The following is a 22,304-nucleotide window of genomic DNA, read 5'->3' on the forward strand; positions in this document are numbered from 1 at the left end:
AGTCACCCGAGGCTGGAATTGAACCCGGTCCCTGGAGCTGTGAGGCAGCAGTGCTAACCACTGTACCATCGTGCCGACCATAATGAGTCTTGGCTGAGATCCCATTCTCATCTCTTATTTCTTTACTGACCCCATAACATGGGCAAAGGGATGGGGTGGACAGGAAGACTGTGGGTTGAAGGAGTCTGTAAAATTCATCCCAGAGACCTAATTTTCACATAATTTGGAATGTATGTTTTGTCTGCAACTAAGATCCTTATAAGTGAATATGTATATTTTTTAGAATAAAGATTTGTTGAAGCTATGATAAATGTTGCTAATTTTCACCTTGGTTCAATAGCTCTGTTTTATTACCTTTGCTCTCGAGTCGCCAGGTATCTTTATGATACCGCCACGAGGTTCAAGTCCGAGTAATGATCAATAACCCAATACACCGCTTAGTAAGATTTAAATCAAAGCACATTTATTACACACAGTAATCGCTACTCATGCACAAATTCTACTTCTAAGCTACTTCTACAACTAACAGGCCAATACTTAGCTTCGGACTGGCCCACCAGGTCAGGGGAACAAATGGCCTTTCGTTCGGGTTCTGAGTCTGCGGGATTCGAAGTTGGCACTGATTGGTAGCTAGGAGCGCCTATCCCGTAGCGAGCGTTGAATTAAGACTTACGTCAGTCGACGATCACTGCACCGGTCACGGTCAATGTTGGTTCGTGTTGCTGGGTGACCCGGGCAGGAAGAAGAGAGCAATTTGAACTTGGGGCTTAACTCTTATAGTCCCCAGGAGCTTCCCGCCTTTCGGGGCGGACCCTGTACCTGGTCCCAAGTGATTGGACTTTGTCCCAATTGCTTGGTTCGATTTTCTCTAATACTGGAGCGGTTCCCTGATCGATGGGCGGTCTTGAGGTGCTCGTTCACCTCCTTTGTATTGGCTCCTGCTGGCACCGAAGAGTCTGGCTTTGCTTTGTGTGTCCAAAATGTTACTTATTGTTCCTGGGGATTGCTCAGCAGTATGCAGATGGCTGCTACTTTGTTATGCTGATGGCCGCTGGTATCGATGTTGTCTGGCCTTTGCAGAGGTAAATACACAGCAAACCTGCAGCTGCTGGTTTCTCTCTTGTTGGCTGACTTTCCCATCAGCCTTTGCCGTTCGCCATTTTAAATCGGGAGTTGGCCAATTTAGGTGGCTACACTATGAGTAGCAAAGAAGCTGTGAGGAGGGGTTGTGCAGAGTTGGGTGGTGGGGGAGTTGTAGGATTGGTGGGGAGAAGCTTCTTATAAGCCAGCAGCTAAATGCTTTTATTCTCCAACAGCAACGTTCTTCAATAGCTTTTATCTTTACATATATAATTACATGATTGATTTTTGTTGTGGTAGGTGCAAAATTCTAACCCAACATTTGATTTGCCTAAAATAGTGCAGAAACAGCGACAACATGATGCAGCCATCGACAGATGTAAGTTCTAAATTGAAAAAGTGACTTTATAAGATATCTGTACTATTTTTGAAAAACAGAGCAACTTGAGGTCAGCTGAATTGCTCCAACATTCGACTCAAAGCCGCTGGCCTCAAAAATCCCCAATTCTTTCAGTTATATCTGTGATGCAATTCAGGCTACAGGCAGTTGTTTGGGTGGGAAATGTTTACACTGGGTTTCCACCTCAATTGAACCGTGCTGAGGTTTCCTCAAGCAAAGGGAGATGGTTCATAGGTTGTGTCAGACTTATTTCCCGACCAGGAACATGGGAACAGGAAGGAGTAAACCATTCAGCTCCTCAAGCCTGTCCTGCTATTTAATGAGATGATGGCTAATCTGTGGCCTAACTCTATATACCTGCCGTTGTCCCAAATCTCTTAATATCTTTGCTGAGCAAACATCTATCTATCTCCGATTTAAAATTAACAACTGTTCGAGCTTCAACTGTTGTTTGTGATATGAGTAATTAAGATGGGAATAGTAGCTGCTATCTAATAGAAACCCGATAAGATTTGCCACTGAAGACCCCCCCAGTTTACTGCATTAATGCATAAAGCAGGTGTACAAACTGTGTCAGCAACATATCCTGGCAGAAGTACTGTCAAGCTCCAAAACACCGGGATAGTTTACTTACAGCTGTTTGAGCAAAGAAATCAGCTGGCCTAAGGATATAATTGTTTCATAGAATCTACGGCATGGAGACTGGCCCTTCAGCCCAAACTGGTCCATGCCAACCAAAAAGCTCCATCTAAGCTTACCCCATTTGCTTCCATTTGGCCCATATCCTTCTAAACCTTTCCTATCCATGTATCTGTCCACATGCCTTTTAAATATTGTCAATGTCCCTGCCTCAAACACTTCCTCCGTCAGCTCATTCCACTTACGTACCACCTTCTGTGTAAAAAGGTTGCTCCTCAGGTTCCCATTAATTCTTTCCGCACTTACCTTAACCCCAAGCCCTCTCGTTCTCGATTCCCCAACCCTGGGAAAAAGACTGAGTGCATTCACCCCATCCATGCCTCATGATCTTATACACCTCTGTAAGATCACCCTTCAGTCTCCCACGCTCCAAAAAGGTCCTAGTCTGTCCAATCTCTCCCTGTAACTCAGTCCCTAGAGTCTTGACAACATCCTTGTAAATCTCTTCTGCACTCTCTCCAGTTTAATAACATGAACACAATACTCCAGGTGTGGCCTCACTCACGTCCTGTACAACTGCAGCATAACTTCCCAACTTCTACACTCAATGCCCTGACTGATGAAGGCCAGCATGCTAAAAGCCTTCTTCACTGCCCTGTCCACCTGTGACTCCACCTTTCGAGAACTGTGCACCTGAACGCCAAAGTCCCTCTGTTCCATGTTACTCCCTAAGGTCCGACCATTCACCGTGTAAGTCCTACCTTGATTTGACTTTCCAAAATGCAAACACCTCACACTTATCTGTAATGAACTCCATTTGTCACTTCACGGCTCGCTTCCCCAGCTGATCAAGATCCTACTGCCATTTTTGATAACTTTCCTCACTATCTACAATACCAACTATTTTAGTGTCACCTGCAAGCTTGCTGATCATGCCTTGTACATTCTGATCCAAATCGTTGATATAGATAACAAACAGCAATAGGCCCAGCACTGACCCCTGAGGCACACTAGTCACAGACATCCAGTCCGACAAGCATCCTTCCACCATTACCCTCTGCTTCCTACCATCAAGCCAATTGTATATCCAATTTGCCAGCTCTCCCTCGATTCCATGTGAACTAAGCTTCCAGAGTAGCCTACCATGTGGAACTTTATCAAAGACCTTACTGAAATCAAATCCATACAGACTGCGTCTACTGCCCTTCCCTCATCCAACTTCCTGGTCACAGGGCAGCACGGTGGCGCAGTGAGTTAGCCCTGTTGCCTCACGGCGCCGAGGTCCCAGGTTCGATCCCGGCTCTGGGTCACTGTCCATGTGGAGTTTGCACATTCTCCCCGTGTTTGCGTGGGTTTCGCCCCCACAACCCAAAGATGTGCAAGCTAGGTGGATTGGCCACGCTAAATTGCCCCTTAATTGGAAAAAATGAATTGGATACTCTAAATTTTTTTTAAAAAAATCTTCCTGGTCACTTCATCAAAGAACTCTAACAAGTTTGGAAGGCATGATTTCCCATGCACGAAGCCATGCTGACTATTCCTAATCAAACCCTGGGCTGGATTCTCCGAGACATCGCGCCAAAATCAAGAAACGTGATCGGCCTGGAGAATCAGCTCCGACGGCGAAATCGGGTTTGACGCCGGTTTAGCGGCGATTTCGGATTCTCCTGACCCCCGCAACATGATGAAATCACGGAGCCCGACGACCGATTCTCCAGGGCCTCCGCGATTCTGCGGCCCGAATGGGCCGATTTCCCGCCGGCGTGGTTCTAACCAGCAATAAAAATTTTGTGAAGCTGGCCTTATGGGTGGGTGCCGCCCCCCCCCTCTCCGGCCACCCCACTCAACCGGCGACACCCTACTCTGCCAGCCTTGCCCTTCACTCTAACACTACCATATTTCACTTTTAAAGGACTCCCACTTGCCGGAGGCCCCTTTTTCCTCAAACAAGCTACTCCAATCAGTCTTTGCAAGCTCCTGTCTTGATTCCATCAAAATTCACCTTGTGTATTTGCTAAAAAGTGATCCCTTCCTTCACATCGCAACGTTCTGCAAGACCGCTACATTTCGAGCGCAATGCGGCCGGTAAATCTCGCCCATTAATGTTTTTAAAATAAGTGGGCTAACACCTCTAATAAAGTAACAAGAAGATATCTCAGATGAATGTGTTGAGTGCTCAAGCACAGTTTCAGAAAATTGTTGTTCAGATGTTAACTACCAGAAGAAAAAATAGTTCAACAACACTTCTCGCAGATTGCAGGAGAAAGTCTTCTATTAGACAGTGGTCTAATGGAAATGGCAATCAACACTAGGAACTCATTTTCCTGCAGCTGAGTCCTAAAGCAGTTGACTGAATATTTGATTGTGCTTCATTATTATGCATACATTCTGCAAGGGCAATCTTCGACCATTTCAATTTGTTATTTGCAATGTTTGATCAACAAAATGCTGTTATTCTCTGTCAACAGTACAATCGACAAAACAGGAAGAAATAACTCATCAAAGTAAGTTTGGGAATTTTTGCTTCTAAGATTGTAAGATTCAAAGCCTTCAAAATAATTAATTGCATATTATCTTTGTTCTTTGAGATAGTTTACTTTGATTAAAAGTGCTCCCTTAATGCAAGCATTATTTATCATCACTTCAGCATGAATTTTGGAAACTTTCTCTTCTGGACAGCTTAACAACACAACAGACATAGCATTTGGCCAATGAGGCAGTCAAATGCAATAAAATTGCAATTAAAATTTGTTTGTGCCCTCCACGGAAAAGTATTATATAAGATCATGCCAATGCGATGGAAGATCATGCCAAAGGTCGGTTGTCCAGAGAAATTCAGAAACATCTTCCGACTCCTCCACGCCATATCGACCATTAATTGCTTAAGGAATTGCATAACTAGCTGGATAGTTGCCGATGTAGTGAAGCAACAAGTTGACCTCAGAACATATGGACGTGATTTACCTGCTGCGTCCCGCTGGAATCGGAGCGGGACACGACTGGTAGATCCCAGGATAGGCCTCCCACGGGATTCCCGATGGCAGTTACTAGATCGCACGAGGCATAAGCCAGTCTTGCAAGGTTAAGTGAGTTTAAAAACCCACTTAGCCGTGCTGATGCTGGATCAAACGGCCACCCGGCATCTATTGGCGCTTGCCGAGGAAACCCCAGCCAAGCACTGATTAGTTCTGGTCCACACAAATGGGGAATAGGGGTACCAGCACTTGTGGGGGAGGGGGGGGAGTGGGGGGGGGGGAGGTGAGCGCTCACCCTGGAGGTCCAAGGGTGGTTGGACTCTGGCCAGCCTGGCACCCTGACACTGCTAGTTCCACCTAGGCACCCTGGCAGTGTCATCCGGTGCCATCCTGGCACTGCCAGGATGCCCAGATTACACTGGCAGGCTGATAGGGGCACTGCCCTGGTGCCAGGCTGGCAGTACCAAGCTGGCATTTTGCCCGCACCAGGGATCAGGCCCAGAGGTGCCCTGTCGCTATGTGATTGGGTGCGGTGGGGGGCTCAAGGAACCCCTAGGGGGTGAGTTAAAGCATTGGGTGGGGAGGTTCCAGGGCTTGAGTTGGGGATCAGGAGATCGTGCCGAACTTCTCAGTTCTAGATATGTGGCTAAGTGCGGCCTCGGTGAGACATTCCTCGCCGGGGGCCAAAAATAAAAAACTGCCTTTCAATAGCAGGGAAGTTGCTGGCCCCTTCATACCCCGAACAGGCTCCGGAATGTGGCGACTAGGGGCTTTACACAGTAACTTCATTTGAAGCCTACTTGTGACAATAAGCGATTTTCATTTCATTTCATTTCATATCCACCCAGAACGGACTCTGTTTTTTTCTTGTCAAATCGTGCCCAGAAGATTGAGTTGCACAGTTTTTGGAAACATTTATTTTTCTTGTTCGGGAGATGTGGGCTCGCTGGCTGGACCAGCATTTATTGCCCATCCCTGAGGGCATTTAAGAGTCAACCTCTGAGGGTCTGGAGCACATGTAGGCCAGACCGGGTAAGGATGGCAGATTTCCTTCGCTGAAGGTCATTAGGGAACCAGGTGGGTTTTTAACGACAATCTGCAATGGTTTCATTTTAATTCTAGAACTTATTGCATTTAAATTCCACAATCCGCTCTGGTGGGAGACAAACCAGGGTTGCCAGAGCCTTACCCTGGGTCTCTGGATCACTAGTCCAATGACAATACCACTATCCACTGCCTCCCCGATTAAATATACATTGTAGATTCTCACTTCTGTCACACCAACTCAAAGGTTCCTCAAAGCAACTGGTTTCTCACCAAGGAGACAGACCATGTTTCATCTGTGGGTTTAAATAGTAAATGAAAGCAGGCTGCTCCCCAATGAAACCATTACAGCCCACAACTATACCAGAAACTGGGAATTCAGCACCGATAAGACCAGTAGTGTAGCTGAGGAGCTTTAAATTATAACTTTACATTTTCTCTATGGATTTTATTAAAAATACCAAATGTGACATATTTAACATTAAAAATTAACCTTGGATATATATATTATATACCACCTTTAGCATAGTAAAACATTCCACACTGTATTTGACACCTTTCATGGCATTAAAACATTCCCAAAGCACTTTACATCAATTAAACACTTTGAGGTGCAGTCAAGTGCTGCACATTAGGCAAAGGTGGTCCTGTGATGCAATGGTAGCATTCCTGCTTATTGGCCAGAAGTTCTTGGCTCAAGTCCCTCACCAGCACTTGTTGGCCATGGATTATTGTTGACGTGGTTCAGCAGGCTGATAATCAGCCAAGGAATCATTTCACCACTTCTCCATTATTCCCACAAGGAGCCAGGAAGTGTGTATGAAGTTGACATATGAATTTAGAATTTAGTAGGTCCCTCAGCCCTTTGAGCCTGCCCATCATTCAGTAAGTGGGCGGCATAGTGGTTAGCACTGCTGCCTCACTGCGTGAGGGACTTGGGTTCAATTTCAACCTTGGGCGACTGTCCGTGTGGAGTTGGCAGGTTCTCGCCATGTCTACGTGCGTTTCCTCCGGGTGCTGTGGTTTCCTCCAACAATCCTAAGATGTGCAGGTTAGGTGGACTGGCCATAATCAGGGGATTGGTTGGAGAGAGTGTCTCGGTAGAGTGCTCCTTCAGATGGTCAACGCAGACTCGATGGGCCAAATGGCCTCCTTCTGCTCTGTAGGGATTCTATTCTATGACGTCATGGCTGATCTGATTTTAAACTCCAATCCACCTTCTGGGGCTGGTTTAGCACAGTGGGCTAAACAGCTGACTTGTAATGCAGAACAATGCCAGCAGCGCAGGTTCAATTCCCGTACCGGCCTCCCCGAACAGGCTCCGGAATGTGGTGACTAGGGGCTTTCCACAGTAACTTAATTGAAGCCTACTTGTGACAATAAATGATTATTATTATTTATTCTTGTTTACACCTTTCACTCCTTTATGTATCAAGAATCTATTTACCTCTGCCTTAAAAATATTGACAGCCTCTAACTCAACCACCTTGTGAGGAAGAGAATTCTAAAGTCTCATGACCCTCTGAGAGGAAAGGTTTTCCTCATCGCTTTCCAAAATATGTGATCCCTTATTTTGAAACAGTAATCCCAAATTCTTGATTCTCTCACAAAAGGAAGCATTTGATTGAGTATCAAGGAGCCTTAGCGAAACTGGGGTTAATTGGAATTGGGGAAAGGCCTCAGCTGGTTGGAATCTTACCTAGCACAAAGGAAGATGGTTGTGGTGCTTGGAGGTCAATCATCTCAGGACATCATTGCAGGACTTCCTGAGGGTAGTGTCCCTCGTCCCAACCATCTTCAGCTGCTTCATCATTGACCTTCCTTCAAACTTAAGTGTTGACGGAGGGGATGTTCGCTGATGACTGCACAATGTTCAGCACCATTCGCAACCCCTCAGACACTGAAGCAGCCCACATGCAAATGCAACAAGACCAGGCTTGGGCTGACAAAGTGGCAAGTTACATTCACAACACCCCGGGCTAGTGTGTGGTCAATCCCAGCCCCGCAGGCCCCGGAGTCACGACACGTGAATTAGCAAATAATTCTTCTGAAAGTGCACTAGTTTCCCGAGGCTGCCAAATAATTTTTTAATTTTTTTTTAAATTTCATGTACGGGATGTGGGCATCACTGGTTGGCCCACAATTTGTTGCCCATTCCTAGTTGCCTTCAGTAGCTGGTGGTGAGTTGCCTTCTTGAACCGCTGCAGTCCTTGAGGTGTAGGGACACCCACTGTGCTGTTAGGGAGGGAGTTTCAGGATCTTACCCCAGCGATAGTGAAGGAACGGCCATATATTTCCAAGTCAAGGTGGTGAGTGAGTTGGAGTGGAACCTCAAGTTGGTGGGGTTCCCAGATATATGCTGCCCTTGTCCTTCTAGATGATGGTGGTGGTGGGTTGGTAAGTTGCTGTCTAAGGCACATTGGTGAGTTACTGCAGTGCACCTTGTAGATGGTAAGAAGTCTTACAACACCAGGTTAAAGTCCAACAAGTTTGTTTCAAATCACGAGCTTTCAGAGCACTGCTCCTTCCTTAGGTGAATGAAGAGGTGTGTTCCAGAAACATATATATCGACAAAGTCAAAGACGCAAGATAATGCTTTGAATGCGAGCATTTGCAAGTAATTAAGTCTTTAGATCCAGAGATAGGGGTAACCCCAGGTTAAAGAGGTGCGAATTGCTGTGACCAGTGGTGTTCCACAGGGATCAGTGCTGGGACCTTTGGTCTTTGTAGTATATATAAATGATTTGGAGGAAAATGTAACTGGTCTGATTGGTAAGTTTTCAGACGACACAAAGGTTGGTGAAATTGCGGATAGCGATGTGGACTGTCAGGATACAGCAGGATTTAGATCGTTTGGATACTTGGGCGGAGAGATGGCAAATGGAGTTTAATCCGGACAAATGTGAGGTAATGCATTTTGGAAGGTCTAATGCAGGTAGGGAATATACAGTGAATGGTAGAACCCTCAGTAGTATTGACAGTCAGAGAAATCTAGGTGTACAGGTCCACAGGTCACTGAAAGGGGCAACACAGGTGGAGAAAGTAGTCAAGAAGGCATACGGCATGCCTGCCTTCATTGGCCGGGGCATTGAGTATCAAAATTGGCAAGTCATGTTGCAGCTGTATCGAACCTTAGTTAGGCCACACTTGGAGTATAGTGTTCAATTCCGGTCGCCACAGTACCAGAAGGATGTGAAGGCTTTAGAGAGGGTGCAGAAGAGATTTACCAGGATGTTGCCTGGTAAACGGAGGTTGAGGGGCGACCTGAAAGAGGTCTACAAAATTATGAGGGGCATAGACAGAGTGGATAGTCAGAGGCTTTTTCCCAGGGTAGAGGGGTCAATTACTAGGGGGCATAGGTTTAAGGTGAGAGGGGCAAGGTTTAGAGGAGATGTACGAGGCAAATTTTTTACACAGAGAGTAGCGGGTGCCTGGAACTCGCTGCCGGAGGAGGTGGTGGAAGCAGGGACAATAGTGACATTTAAGGGGCATCTTGACAAATACATGAATAGGATGGGAAGAGAGGGGTACGGACCCCGGAAGTGTAGAAGATTTTAGTTTAGCTGGGCAGCATGGTCGGCACGGGCTTGGAGGGCCGAAGGGCCTGTTCCTGGGCTGTACTTTTCTTTGTTCTTTGTTCTTTGTCTCAAGCCAGGACAGTTTGTAGGATTTCGCAACCCAGGCCAGATGGTGGGGGATGAATTTAATGCGACATGAATCCAAGGTCCCAGTTGGGGCTGTACTCAAGTGTGCGGAACTTGGCTGTAAGTTTCTGCTCGGCAATTTTGCGTTGTCGCCCGTCCTGAAGGCCGCTTCAAGCGTTCTCCAAGGCGGCCTTCAGGACGGGCGAAACGCAAAATTGTCAGGCATTTAAACGTACAAGATGATGACTACATCCAGGCGCCGAGTGGGGACCTGTCCGCGATCTCATAGAGCTCGGTGCCCAGGTGCAGCCGTGCCGTCACGGACGCCCTATATGCCCAGGCGGCTCAATACACCCATTTCAATGAGGACCGATCCCACCAGGCTGCCCGAGCGGCGAGGTTTGCCACCATCGCCAGGATGCCCTGAGTTCAGGGAGTGATCAACGGGATGCATGTCTCCCTGAGCGCACTTGCTAATGTTATGGGCCAGGGTTTAGAAAACTCCATTATGTGTTCTCCTGACCTATAACTTTGTTGAATTTGGTTGGGATGAGCACAAGAGCCTGCCTTTCAGGTGTTAATCAACAGACTTCTTAGGGGATTTTAATCAAAAATACAAGCTTTATTCTAAGAATTTAGTTCACATTTGCATAAACACACACAGCAAGAATTTTTATCAATTACAAACATAAACACCCCACACATCTACAGTAATCTATGTATATCCCTTAATGAATTCCCCCTTAACTGTTCCAATTCAATATCAAATTACAAGTAAAACCAGAAACCCCTTTTCAAAGGTGTGGCCCAGCACATGGCATTTTCACTGGTATAAGACTTGTTATTGATAGTCTGTTCCCCATTTCAAAAAGCAATTATCTCTTTACCAAGCAATCTTGAAACAACTTTTAAAAAGACGATAGAGAAAGGCACTTCTTTCAGCCTGTGCAGTTCAAACCAGTCCAAAACTCAAAACTAAAGTAAAAGTCACAGCGCCACAGTCCAGCTCCACCAACACAATGACATCACTGAAGCCATGAGATAAGACCCAAAAATTTCTTAAAGGGACACTCCCATGACACTAAATTCAGTCCATTCTATACAAACCAAAAGGGGATCACTCAATGAACGTGCAGCTGATCTGTGACCATCAGCTGCCCATTATTCACCTCTGTGCCCAATACTCCAGGCAGTGTGCATGACGCCTTCACCCTGGCACACTCGACGATCCCTGACATGTTCAAGATGTCCCCCGGCTGCGAGGTTCACTTCTGGGTGACAGAGGTTATCCACTGCAGTCGTGGCTAATGACGCCTATCAGGAGGCCACATACCGACGCGGAGACCCGCTACAAAGACGCCCACACAGCAACCAGGAGCGGGATCGAGCGGTGTGTCAGCCTCCTGAAGATGAGGTTCCGGTACCTGGACAGCTCTGGAGGGGCCCTCCAGTATGATGCAGAGAGGGCCACCCGTATCGTGGTGGCCTACTGCATCCTCCACAATATCATAGAATTTACAGTGCAGAAGGAGGCCATTAGGCCCATCGAGTCTGCACCGGTCCTTGGAAAGAGCACCATACCCAAGCCCATACCCCCACTGTTTCCCTGTAACCCAGTAACCCCACTTTACCTTTTTGGACACTAAGGGCAATTTAGCATGGCGAATCCACCTAACCTGCACATCTTTGGCTTGTGGGAGGAAATCGGAGCACCCGGAGGAAACCCACGCAGACACAGGGAGAACGTGCAGACTCCGCACAGACAGTGACCCAGCCGGGAATCGAACCTGGGACCCTGGAGCTGTGAAGCAACTGTGCTGACCACTGTGCTACCGTGCTGCCGTGACAGAACGGTATCGTGCAGCAGAGGGCGGCGTGTTGGAGGAGGTGGAAAACCAGTCGTCATCCGATCAGAATGCGGGGGATGGGGAGGGCGAGGATGGGCAGGACATGGGGACCAAGCCACACGACGTATGCGCCAGGACAAATGCGGATGGGACGCTCTGATCGCCTCCAGGTTCACCAACTGGAGGGGGGCGGGGAGGACTGGCCAGGGGCACGGAAACTGCATCCCAATCCTACAGCCCGTCACTCCCCCCCTCCCCACACGCCCCTGCAGCCACCCCCTGCCTGCAACTCCCTCCATGATACATACCTGCCGCACTGCGGTGTGGGGCCCTGGATCGGCAGTAACCCCGGATCTGATCCATGGGATGAAGGATGATGACAACTTGCTCCGCGAAGAACTCTGGTGCTCCACATTGTCTGACAATGTCTGAGACCTGCCCACGGTAGCGCTTTCCACCATCCATCTGGGTGACCGCTGCATGCAAGCTGGCCATTCCAGCACACAAGACCATAAGGCAAAGGAGCAGAATGAGGACATTCGGCCCATTGAGTCTGCCCAGCTTTTCAATTATGGCTGATATTTTTATCATCCCCATTCTCCTGCCTTCTCCCCATAACCCCTGATCCTCTTATTAATCAGAATCTATCTATCTTTGTCTTAAATCCTCCACAGCCTTCTGAGGCATAGATTCACCATCCTCTGGCTGAAGAAATTCCTCCTCATCTCTGATTTAAAGGACCGTCTCTTTCGTCTGAGATTGTATCCTCTACTTCTAGTTTTTCCTACAACTAGAAACATCCTCTCCACGTCCACTCTATCCAGGCCTCTCAGTATCCTGTAAGTTTCAATAAAATCCCCCCCATCCTTCTAAACTCCAATGAGTACAGACCCAGAGTCTGCAATCGTTCCTCATACAACAAGTTCTTCATTACAGTGATCATTCTTGTGAACCTCCTCTGGACCCTTTCCAAGGCCTATACATCCTTCCTTAGATACGGGCCCCAAAACTGCTCACAATACTCCAAATGGGGTCTGACCAGAACCTTATATAGCCTCAGAAGTACATTCCTGGTCTTGTATTCTAGCCCTCTCGACATGAATGCTAACATTGCATTTGCCTTCCTAGCTGCCGACTGAACCTGCACGTCAACCTAAAGAGAATCGTGAACAAGGACTCCCAAGTCCCTTTGTGTTTCTTATTTCCTCAGCATATCCCCATTTAGAAAATAGTCTATGCCTCTACTCCTCCTTCCAAAGTGCATAACCTCACATTTTTCCACATTGTATTCCATCTGCCACTTCATTGCCAACTCTCCTAGCCTGTCCAAGTCCTTCTGCAGCCCTCCTGCTTCCTTAATGCTACCTGTCCCTCTACAATCTTTGTATCATCTGCAAACTTAGCAACAGTGCCTTCAATTCCTTCCTCCAGATCGTTAATGTATATTGTGAAAAGTTGTGTTCCCAGCACAGACCCCTGAGGCACACCACTAGAAAAAAAAACCTTTATCCCTACTCTCTGCCTTATGCCAGTCAGCCAATCCTCTCTCCATGCCAGGATCTTACCCTTAACACCATGGGCTCTTAACTTATTTAACAGTCTCCTATGTGGCACCTTGTCAAAGGCCTTATGGAAATCTAAATAAATCACGTCTACTGGTTCTCCTTTGTCTAACTTCCTTGTTACTTTTGCAAAGTACTCTAACAGATTTGTCAGACATGACCTCTTTTTGACGAAGCCGTGCTGACTCAGCCCTATTTTATCATGCATTTCCAAGTACATCTTTAATGATGGGCTCTAAAATGTTACCAATGACTGAAATCAGGCTAATCGGCCTATAATTTCCCATCTTCTCCCTCCCTCCCTTCTTAAACAGCAATGTTACATTAGCCACTTTCCAGTCCTCTGGGATCCTTCCTGCCTCCAGTGATTCATGAAAGATCACCATCAATGCCTCCACAATCTACTTGGCTATCTCCTTCAGAACCCTGGGGTATAGACATTCCGGTCCAAGTGATTTATCCGCCTTCAGACCTGTCAGTTTCCCCAGAACGTTTTCCTTAGTGATGGCCACTGCACTCACCTCTGCCCCCAGATTCTCCTGGGGCTCTGGCATTCCACTGCTGTCTTCCACCATGAAGAATTATGTAAAGTAACTATTCAGTTCCTCTGCCATTTCTTTGTTTCCTATTATTACTTCTCTAGCCACATTTTTCAGTAGTCCAATGCCTATTTTTGCCTGTCTCTTACCTTTTATATATTAAAAAAAGCTTCCTATCTTCCTTTATATTGCTATATTTCATGTTCTCCCCACTTATTGCTTTTTTCATTGTCCTCCGCCCGCTTTTAAAGGCTTCCCAACTGTCTGGCTTCGCACTAATCCTCGCCACTTTGTATGCTTTTTCGTTTGCTTTTATGTGTCCTTGACTTCCCTCGTCAGCCATGGATGCCTTGTCCTCCCCTTAGCATATTTCCTCCTTGTTGAGATGAATTTCTGTTGTGCCTCCTGAATAACCCTCCAAAAATCCTGCTGTTGCTGTTTCACTGTCTTCCCTGCGAGGTTCCTTTTCCTATCAACTCTGGCCAGCTCCTCCCTCATGTCTTTGTAGGTCTCATTGGATCACTGATGACGGTGGTGGAGAAGGTCGGGGAGGAGGGGGAAGTTAGGGAGCTGGGCCACCGACAACATCCACCCATTCCCCCCCCCCCCCCCCCCCACTCTGTGGGCAGCCCAGACCAGCCCATCCCTCACACCCATCTGACAGAGCATCAAGGCAAGTTGTAACAGGTGTTAAATGTGAACAAGTATTTACAGATTTGTGCTCAAGCCCCTATAATTAAACTGTGCCCTATACCCGTGCCAACTTAACTGGTGTCTAACTTTCTGGCCTTATGAGCCCTAACGCTGCTACGTCTGGGTGGTTCCCCAGATGGTCCAACAGGAGTGGAGGTGGCCTGCTGTGACTCCCACCCTGTGACCGGTTTCACACACACCACCTTGGAAATTACCCTAAACACCTCCTTCCAGTACTCCCCTAGCTTTGGACAGGACCAAAACATATGAACGTGATCCCCCGCCCCCCCCCCCCCCCCCCCCCCCCCCCGCAACGCTCACACACATCCTCTGCTCCTTCAAAAAATCGGCTCATCCTCGCCCTCGTGAGTTGCGCTCTATATACCACCTTCAGCTGTATCAGCCCCAACCTCACACATGAGGTGGAGGCATTCACTCTCCGGAGCACCTCACACCAGACCCCCTCCTCTATAACCTCTCCCAGCTCTTCCTCCCACTTTGCTTTGATCCCTTCCAGTGGTGCCTTATCCTCTTCCAGAATAGCTCCCTACACCGCTGACACTGCCCCCTTCTCCAGTCCCCTTGTCGTCAACACCTCCTCCAGCAATGTGGAGGCCGGTTCCTCTGGGAAGCTCTGTATCTCCTTCCTGGCAAAATCCCGAACCTGCATGTACCTAAACACTTCTCCCTGTCTAGCCCATACATTGCTTCCAGCTCCCTCAGTCCTGCAAACCGACCCCGAAGAAACAAATCTTTTAGCGTCTTAATCCCCTTCCCGAAAACTTCCATCCCACCTCCCTGGCTCAAATCTGTGGTTCCCCCGAATCGGCATTTCCCTTGACCCTAAACCCAACCCGAAGTGTTGGCGAAACTGCCTCCAGGTTTTCAATGAAGCTATTATTACCGGACTCCCTGAATATTTCCCCGGAGCTATCGGGAGCGGCGCTGTTGCAAGTGCCTTCAGCCCCAACCCCCTGCACAAACTCTCCTCCATTCTGACCCACTGAGAATCCACCCCTCTGACCCAGCTCCGCACTTTCTCCACGTTCGCCGCCCAGTAGTAGTACAACAGGTTCGGGAGATCCAAACCCCCTGCCTGCCTTCCCCTCTGTAGCAGCATCTTTCTCACTCTGGCCACCTTCCCTCCCCATATGAATGAGGTAATCCTTCCCTCAATCTCCCTGAAAAAAGACTTTGACAGGAAAATCGGTAGGCATTGAAAAATAAACAGGAATCGCGGCAACACATTCATTTTAACCGCCTGTACCCAACCCGCCAGTGACAGAGGGAGACCATCCCACCTTGCCAGATCGGCTTTCACTCTCCCCACCAAACTAGTGATGTAACTGCGAAGCCTCCCCCACTCCCGGGCAACCTGCACCCCCAGATACCTAAAATGAGTCCCTGCGCTACGGAATGGCAGCCCCCCCACCTGTCCCCACCCCCGGCCGAGACACCACAAAGTACTCACTCTTGTCCAGGTTCAACTTGTACCCCGAGAAAGACCCAAATATCCGCAGTAGCTCCAATATTCCTCCTATCGACGCACTTGGCTACGACACATACAGCAGCAAGTCGTTGGCATATAAGGACACCCTATGCTCTATCCCCCACCCCCGCACTATTCCTTTCCATGCTCCCGAACTTCTCAATGCGATGGCTAACGGCTCAATTGCAAGTGCAAACAGCAGGGGGGACATAGGACATCCCTGTCTCGTCCCACGGCGAGAGAAAAGTATCTCGAACTAATATTATTTGTGCGGACACTCGCCTTCGGTTCCTTATATAATAGCTTTACCCAGTTTGAAAACCTTGGTCCAATCCCAAACCGCTCCAGCACTGCCATCAGGTACCCCCATTCTACCCGATCAAACGCCTTCCCGGTGTCCAATGCCACAACGACCTCTGTTTCCTTTCTTTCCGCCGGTGCCATAACAACGTTCAAAACCCTCCTAATGTTCGAAAACAGCTGCCTCCCTTTCACGAACCCCGTCTGATCCTCCCCTATCACCGTTGGAAGGCACTCCTCCAGCCTACCTGCCAATACCTTCACCAACACTTTTACGTCCACATTCAGAAGTGATATGGGCCTATATGACCCACACTCTGTCGGATCCTTATCTTTTTTTAGTAACAGGGAAATCGATGCCTGCCCCAAGGTTTGCGGCAACACCCCCTTCCATATCGCCTCCTCAAACATCCCCACCATCAGGGGTGCCAACCTATCCTTAAATTTTTTATAATATTCCACCGGAAACCCATCCGGCCCTGCCACCTTCCCCGACTGCATCCTCCCAATCGCATCCTTTATCTCCTGCTCCACTATTGCTCCTTCTAATGTAGCCCTGTCCCCCTCCCCTAGCCTCGGGTACTCCAACCCACCTAGAAATTCCTGCATCTCACGGTCTCCCCCGAGTGGCTCTGACTTGTACAACCTCTCATAAAACTCCTCAAAAACCTTGTTAATCAGACCCGGAGCCACCACCAACTTCCCTGCCCTATCCTTCACCTGAAGAATTTCCCTTGCCGCTGCCTCCCTCTGGAGCTGACCTGCTAACATACGCCATGTATCTCCATGTTCATCAACTGCACCTCTTGCTCGTCTCAGTTAGCCCACCACCTTCCTGGTGGACAGTCGGTCGAAGCTCGCCTGTAGTTCCTTCCTCTTTTCCAGCTTCGCCGGGTCCCCATCCTCTGCATACCTCCTATCTACCTCCAACATCTCATCTATTACCCTCTGCCGCTCCAACCTCTCCTCTTTCTGCACCCTGGCCTTAAACAAAATCACCTCCCCCTCACCACCACCTTTAGAGCCTCCCAGACGACTGCCTTCGACACCTCACCCGTACAATTGAAACCTACATATTCCTTAATTACCTTTTCAATTTTCTCACAGAATACTTGGTTCCCCAAAAGCCCCACATCCAGTTTCCACCCCGGTCTCTGCGCTGCCCCCTTCTCCAGTACCATATCCACCCAATGTGGAGCGTGATCTGACACTGCAATTGCAGAGTATTCCGACCCCTTGACTCCAGCCAACAAAGCCTTCCCCACCACAAAAAAGTCGATCCGCGGGTATATATTATGGACCGCTGAGAAAAACGAATACTCCCGTTCCCTTGGGTGCAGGAACCTCCAAGGGTCCACCCCTCCCATTTCCACCATTAGCCCAGCCAGCGCCTTCGCCCCGCCTGATGGGACCAGCGAGCGCGGCCGTGATCTGTCCAACCTTGGCTCCTGCACCAAGTTCCAGTCCCCCCCCCCCACAATCAGCTCATGCGTGTCTAAGTCGGGAGTAGCCCCAACCACCTTCCTCGCGAATCCCACATCGTCCCAATTGGGACCGTATACACTTAACAGCGCCACTAATCTCCCCTCCAAAGCCCTTGTCACAATCACACATCTACCCCCCTGATCTGCCACCACCTTCTCCATCTGGAAGCGTACCCTTTTGCTGACCAACACCGCTACCCCTCGAGCCCTTCCATCAAATCCGGAGTGAAACACTTGGCTAACCCAGCCCTTTTTAAGTCTCACCTGGTCCTTCGCCCTCAAGCGAGTCTCCTGCAGCATCGCTACATCGGCTTTCAAACCTGCCCCATAAGCCTGACCCGCCCCTGTCCATTGTTAACATCGAACCCCTTCCCCCCCCTCCCAAGAACCCCCCCTACAAAAACATCCCCCAACATCCATCCCTCCACCCCCTCTTGCTCGCCTCGTAGGCCCATTGAAGCCTGCTATCCAGGCTCCAACGTCTGCAGCCCTCCTCTCACCTCACCCCCGTTCACTAACTGACTTTAGTTAGCTCGCCCACCAAAAGTGCAGACCTTCAACTCCTGATTTAACTGGTCTGTCCAGCCTTTCCAGATATGACAACTTGCCCATTCCAGGTATTAATGGAGTAAACCTTCTCCAAACTGCTTACATTGCATTACCATATTTCTTCAAGTAAGGAGACCAGTACTGGACGCAATACTCCAGACGTGGTCTCAACAATGCCTCACCTCACCCCCGTTCACTAACCCGCCAAGACCTCTCGCCCCCTTCCACCCAGTCTCAGAGAAAGAAACACCAAAACAAACCCAACAATCCAACCCCTACAATTCACTAACAGAACATTTAACCGTCGCAACACAGAACGCCATTAACTTGAACTCTGTAACAATGCAAAGAGAAGTAAATTTCAGTAAAAAGAAAGTTGAAACATTTGTACATTTTCCAGCCGCTCAAACACAGTCCACAGTCTCTCTTCCAGTTCCGCTCTTCACGTCTGTCCCAAGCCTTCTGCCCTCACGAACGCCTCAGCCGCCTCCACTGTCTCAAAATAAAAGTCTTTGGCGTTATATGTTACTCTCAACTTCGCCGGGTACACCACACCAAATCGCACCCCCTTCTTATACAAAGCCGCCTTCACTCGCCCAAACGCCGCTCGTCTTTTTGCCAATTCCACCGTCCAGTCCTGGTAGATCCGAACCGCAGTACCATCCCACAGCACCTCACGCTCCTGCTTCGCCCAGCTTAATACCTTCTCCTTCATGCAAAACTTATGGAAGGAGATAATTACTGCCCTTGGCGGCTCGTTCACTTTGGGCTTCGGCCTTAATGGCCGATGAGCTCGGTCTAGCACATACAGGGTGGGGCTCTCACCCTCCCCCATCAGCTCCGCCAACTTCTTAGCAAAGTATTGCGTTGGCCTTGGGCCCTCTGTCCCTTCGGGCAAGCCCACAATTTTCAAATTGTGCCGCCTTGAGCGGTTTTTCAAGTCTTCCAGCTTTGCTCGGAGTCCTCTGTTAACCTCCACCACCCTCCGCAACTCGTCCCCCATCGAGGTGACCTGGTCGCTGTGTCATGTCATGGCCTCCTCCACCTCCTTCATCTTCTCGCCCTGCTCTCTCACCTCGGCCGATGCCACCTCCACCCTCATCGGGCCGATTGCCTCCTCCACCAATGACCTCAACACGACCGCCATCTTTTTCCTCAAGGCCTCCATGTGCCTCACAAATTGTTTTTCCAGCTCCACCGCCATCACCTCTGTCATCTTCTCCACCGTACGTAGTGCGGCCCCGCCTTGCAGTTCGGCTTCCGCCATCCTGTCAACACTTTTGCTCGTCTTCTCCTTCGGCGGCGAACCCGCGTTTCCTCCTTTCTTCCACGCTGCTCTTCGCATCCTTTAGCGGCTTATTGTTTTTTTATCTTATTTCTTTTCTCCTCTCTCCCCCTTCACCCTCCTGCCATTCATCTATCTGACATTCTTCTTTTTTGAAAAAAAAAGGGGAGAGAGAAAAAAAAGACTTTCACCAAACTTCCTTAAACCTTCTTTCTTTCTCCTCTGCATTCACCTGGGACCAGGCTTCAACCTTCTTTCTTCTTTCTAGGTGGGAGCCATCCGACGTGGAGCACCCTCCCTACATGGTGCCCTGGCCTCGGGCCTGCCGCCTCGGCCTCCTCGTAGCTCCGCCCCCGCTACTCTGACCTGCCGCGCCGGGCCCAGCGCCTCAGCCCCCGACACCCGCGCGGGGTTCTTTGCTGGTTTTAAAACCGGCCCCGCTGGCTGCTCGTGGCGGCCCCAAAGGCCGACGATAGTCGGCGGGTGCGTGAAGACTCGGGGATTTCCCTGAAATCGCCGTGAATCGCGGCCACCGGCGGGAGCTCTTGTTGCTGCGGCCGCCCTGCTCGCCCACCAAAAGTGCAGACCTTCAACTCCTGATTTAACTGGTCTGTCCAGCCTTTCCAGATATGACAACTTGCCCATTCCAGGTATTAATGGAGTAAACCTTCTCCAAACTGCTTACATTGCATTACCATATTTCTTCAAGTAAGGAGACCAGTACTGGACGCAATACTCCAGACGTGGTCTCAACAATGCCTTGCACAACTGAAGCATGAACTTCCTACTTTTATATTCAATTCCCCTCGCAATAAATGGAAACATTCTATTAATTCTATTAACTTGCTGCAACTGCATGCTGAACTTTTGTGATCCCTGCACTCGGACAGCTAGTTTGCTCAAGAAAAAGGAAACACTAGCCAATTTGTAAACAGCAAGCTTCCAGAAACAATGATGTAATAATGACTAGATCATCTAGATTGGTGATATTGGTTGTGGGACAAGTAATAACCAGGACACTGAGGGTAGCTCCCCTCCTCTTCTTTGAAACATTGACATGGGCTTTTTTACTGCCACGAGTGGGCAGACTGGTACTCAGCTGAAGTCTTGTGTGAAAGATGAGCGGTAAACAACAGCATTATTAATACATTACTAATGGGGAGGCAGTGGCGTAGTGGTATTGTCACTGGATTAGTAATCCAGAGGCCCAGGTTATGGTAGGGCCCAGGGTTCGAATCCCACCACGGCAGACGGTGACATTTGAATTCAATGAAAGAAAATCTGGCATTAAAAGTCTAATGATGACCATGAAACCATTGCTGATTATCCTAAAAACCCATCTGGTTCATTAATGTTGTCCAAGGAAGGAAATCAGCCATCCTTATCAAATCTGGCCTGCATGTGACTCCAGGCCCACACAGGGATGTGGTTGACTTGTAACTACCCCCCACTGAAATGGCCCAGGAAGCCACTCAGTTCAAGGGCAATTAGGGATGGGCACCAAATGCCCAGCCGGCGACGGACACGTCCCAAGAACAAATAAAAAATTTAAAAATTGACATTGAGCCACCTAATGGTAATTTCGACTGGATTTAAGGTTTGCAGATGATACAAAGCATTGTGAACTGGGAGGAGGTTAGTTTAGATTACCAAATGGACATAAACAAGGTGGTGGAAAGGGCGGACAGGTAGAAGATGAATTATAATACAGAGAAATGTAAAGTGATTAATTTTGGTTGTGAGAATGTGTTGAGGCAATATAAAAGGTATAACTCTAAAAGGTGGGCAAGAACAGAGGGGCCTTGGTGTATACGTGTATGAGTCATTGAAGGGAGCAGAACAGATTGATAATAATCAATGACCTAGAGCGCACATTCCAGCGTTAACCACCGGCAGGATCTTCCAGTGCAGCTGAAGTCGACCTCCATGGCAGCTTCTCCGGCATTGGGGTGAGCCACGCAAAGCGCTGTAGACTTCAGCAGATATGAAAAACCCTCCGGCAGCCAATGGCAAGCTGCCTCCTCCATGGGAAAACCTGCCATGAAGGAATTGGGAGGGGGGTGGGGTGGAGAAGCAAGGAGGTCATGTTGACCTTGTAAAGCACACTTGTTTAGCCTCAGCTGGAGTATTGCATCCAGTTCTGAGCACCGCACTTTGGGAAGGTTGTGAAGACATTCAAGAGGGCAAAGAAAAGATTCATGAAAATGGTTCCAGAGTTGAGGGATTACAGTTATTAAAATATATTGGTGAAGTTAGAGTTTTCCTTAGAGAATAGAGGGAAGAATAGATTTGATAGAGGTATTCAAAATCATGAGTAGACAGGAAAAACTTTGCCCATTGTCATCGAGCCATAGAGGTCGACATCTCAGGAAAGGCCCTTTGGCCTATCGCATCTGTGCCGGCCAGAAACAACCACCTGCATATTCTAATTCCATTTCCCAGCACTTGGCCCATAGCCTTGTCGGCCCTGGGATCACAAGTGCACATCTCAGAGAGATCTAGGTGCACAAGTCCACAGGTCACTGAAAGGGGCAACACAGGTGGAGAAGGTAGTCAAGAAGGCAGACCGCATGCTTGCCTTCATTGGCCGGGGCATTGGGTATAAAAATGGGAAGTCAAGTTGCAGCTGCATAGAACCTTAGTTAGGCCACACTTGGAGTATAGTGTTCAATTCTGGTCGCCACACTACCAGAAGGATGTGGAGGCTTGAGAGAGGGTGCAGAAGAGATTTACCAGGATGTTGCCTGGTATGGAGGGCATTAGCTAAGAGGAGA

The 22,304-nt window shown here is 48.6% G+C and overlaps 1 protein-coding gene across 1 annotated transcript in view; it reads left to right on the forward strand.

The window, feature by feature from the left end:
• The window catches only part of LOC140425686 (uncharacterized), a 349,955-nt gene that overhangs the window by 108,258 nt on the left and 219,393 nt on the right, over positions 1–22,304 (forward strand). Inside the window, exons 15-16 of the mRNA XM_072510182.1 lie at positions 1,421–1,459; positions 4,588–4,623. Coding sequence (XP_072366283.1) covers positions 1,421–1,459; positions 4,588–4,623 — 75 coding nt within the window. The remainder of the gene's footprint in view (positions 1–1,420; positions 1,460–4,587; positions 4,624–22,304) is intronic.

The sequence above is a fragment of the Scyliorhinus torazame genome, chromosome 6, assembly GCF_047496885.1.
Source record: "Scyliorhinus torazame isolate Kashiwa2021f chromosome 6, sScyTor2.1, whole genome shotgun sequence".
Classification (NCBI taxonomy): Eukaryota; Metazoa; Chordata; class Chondrichthyes; order Carcharhiniformes; family Scyliorhinidae; genus Scyliorhinus; species Scyliorhinus torazame.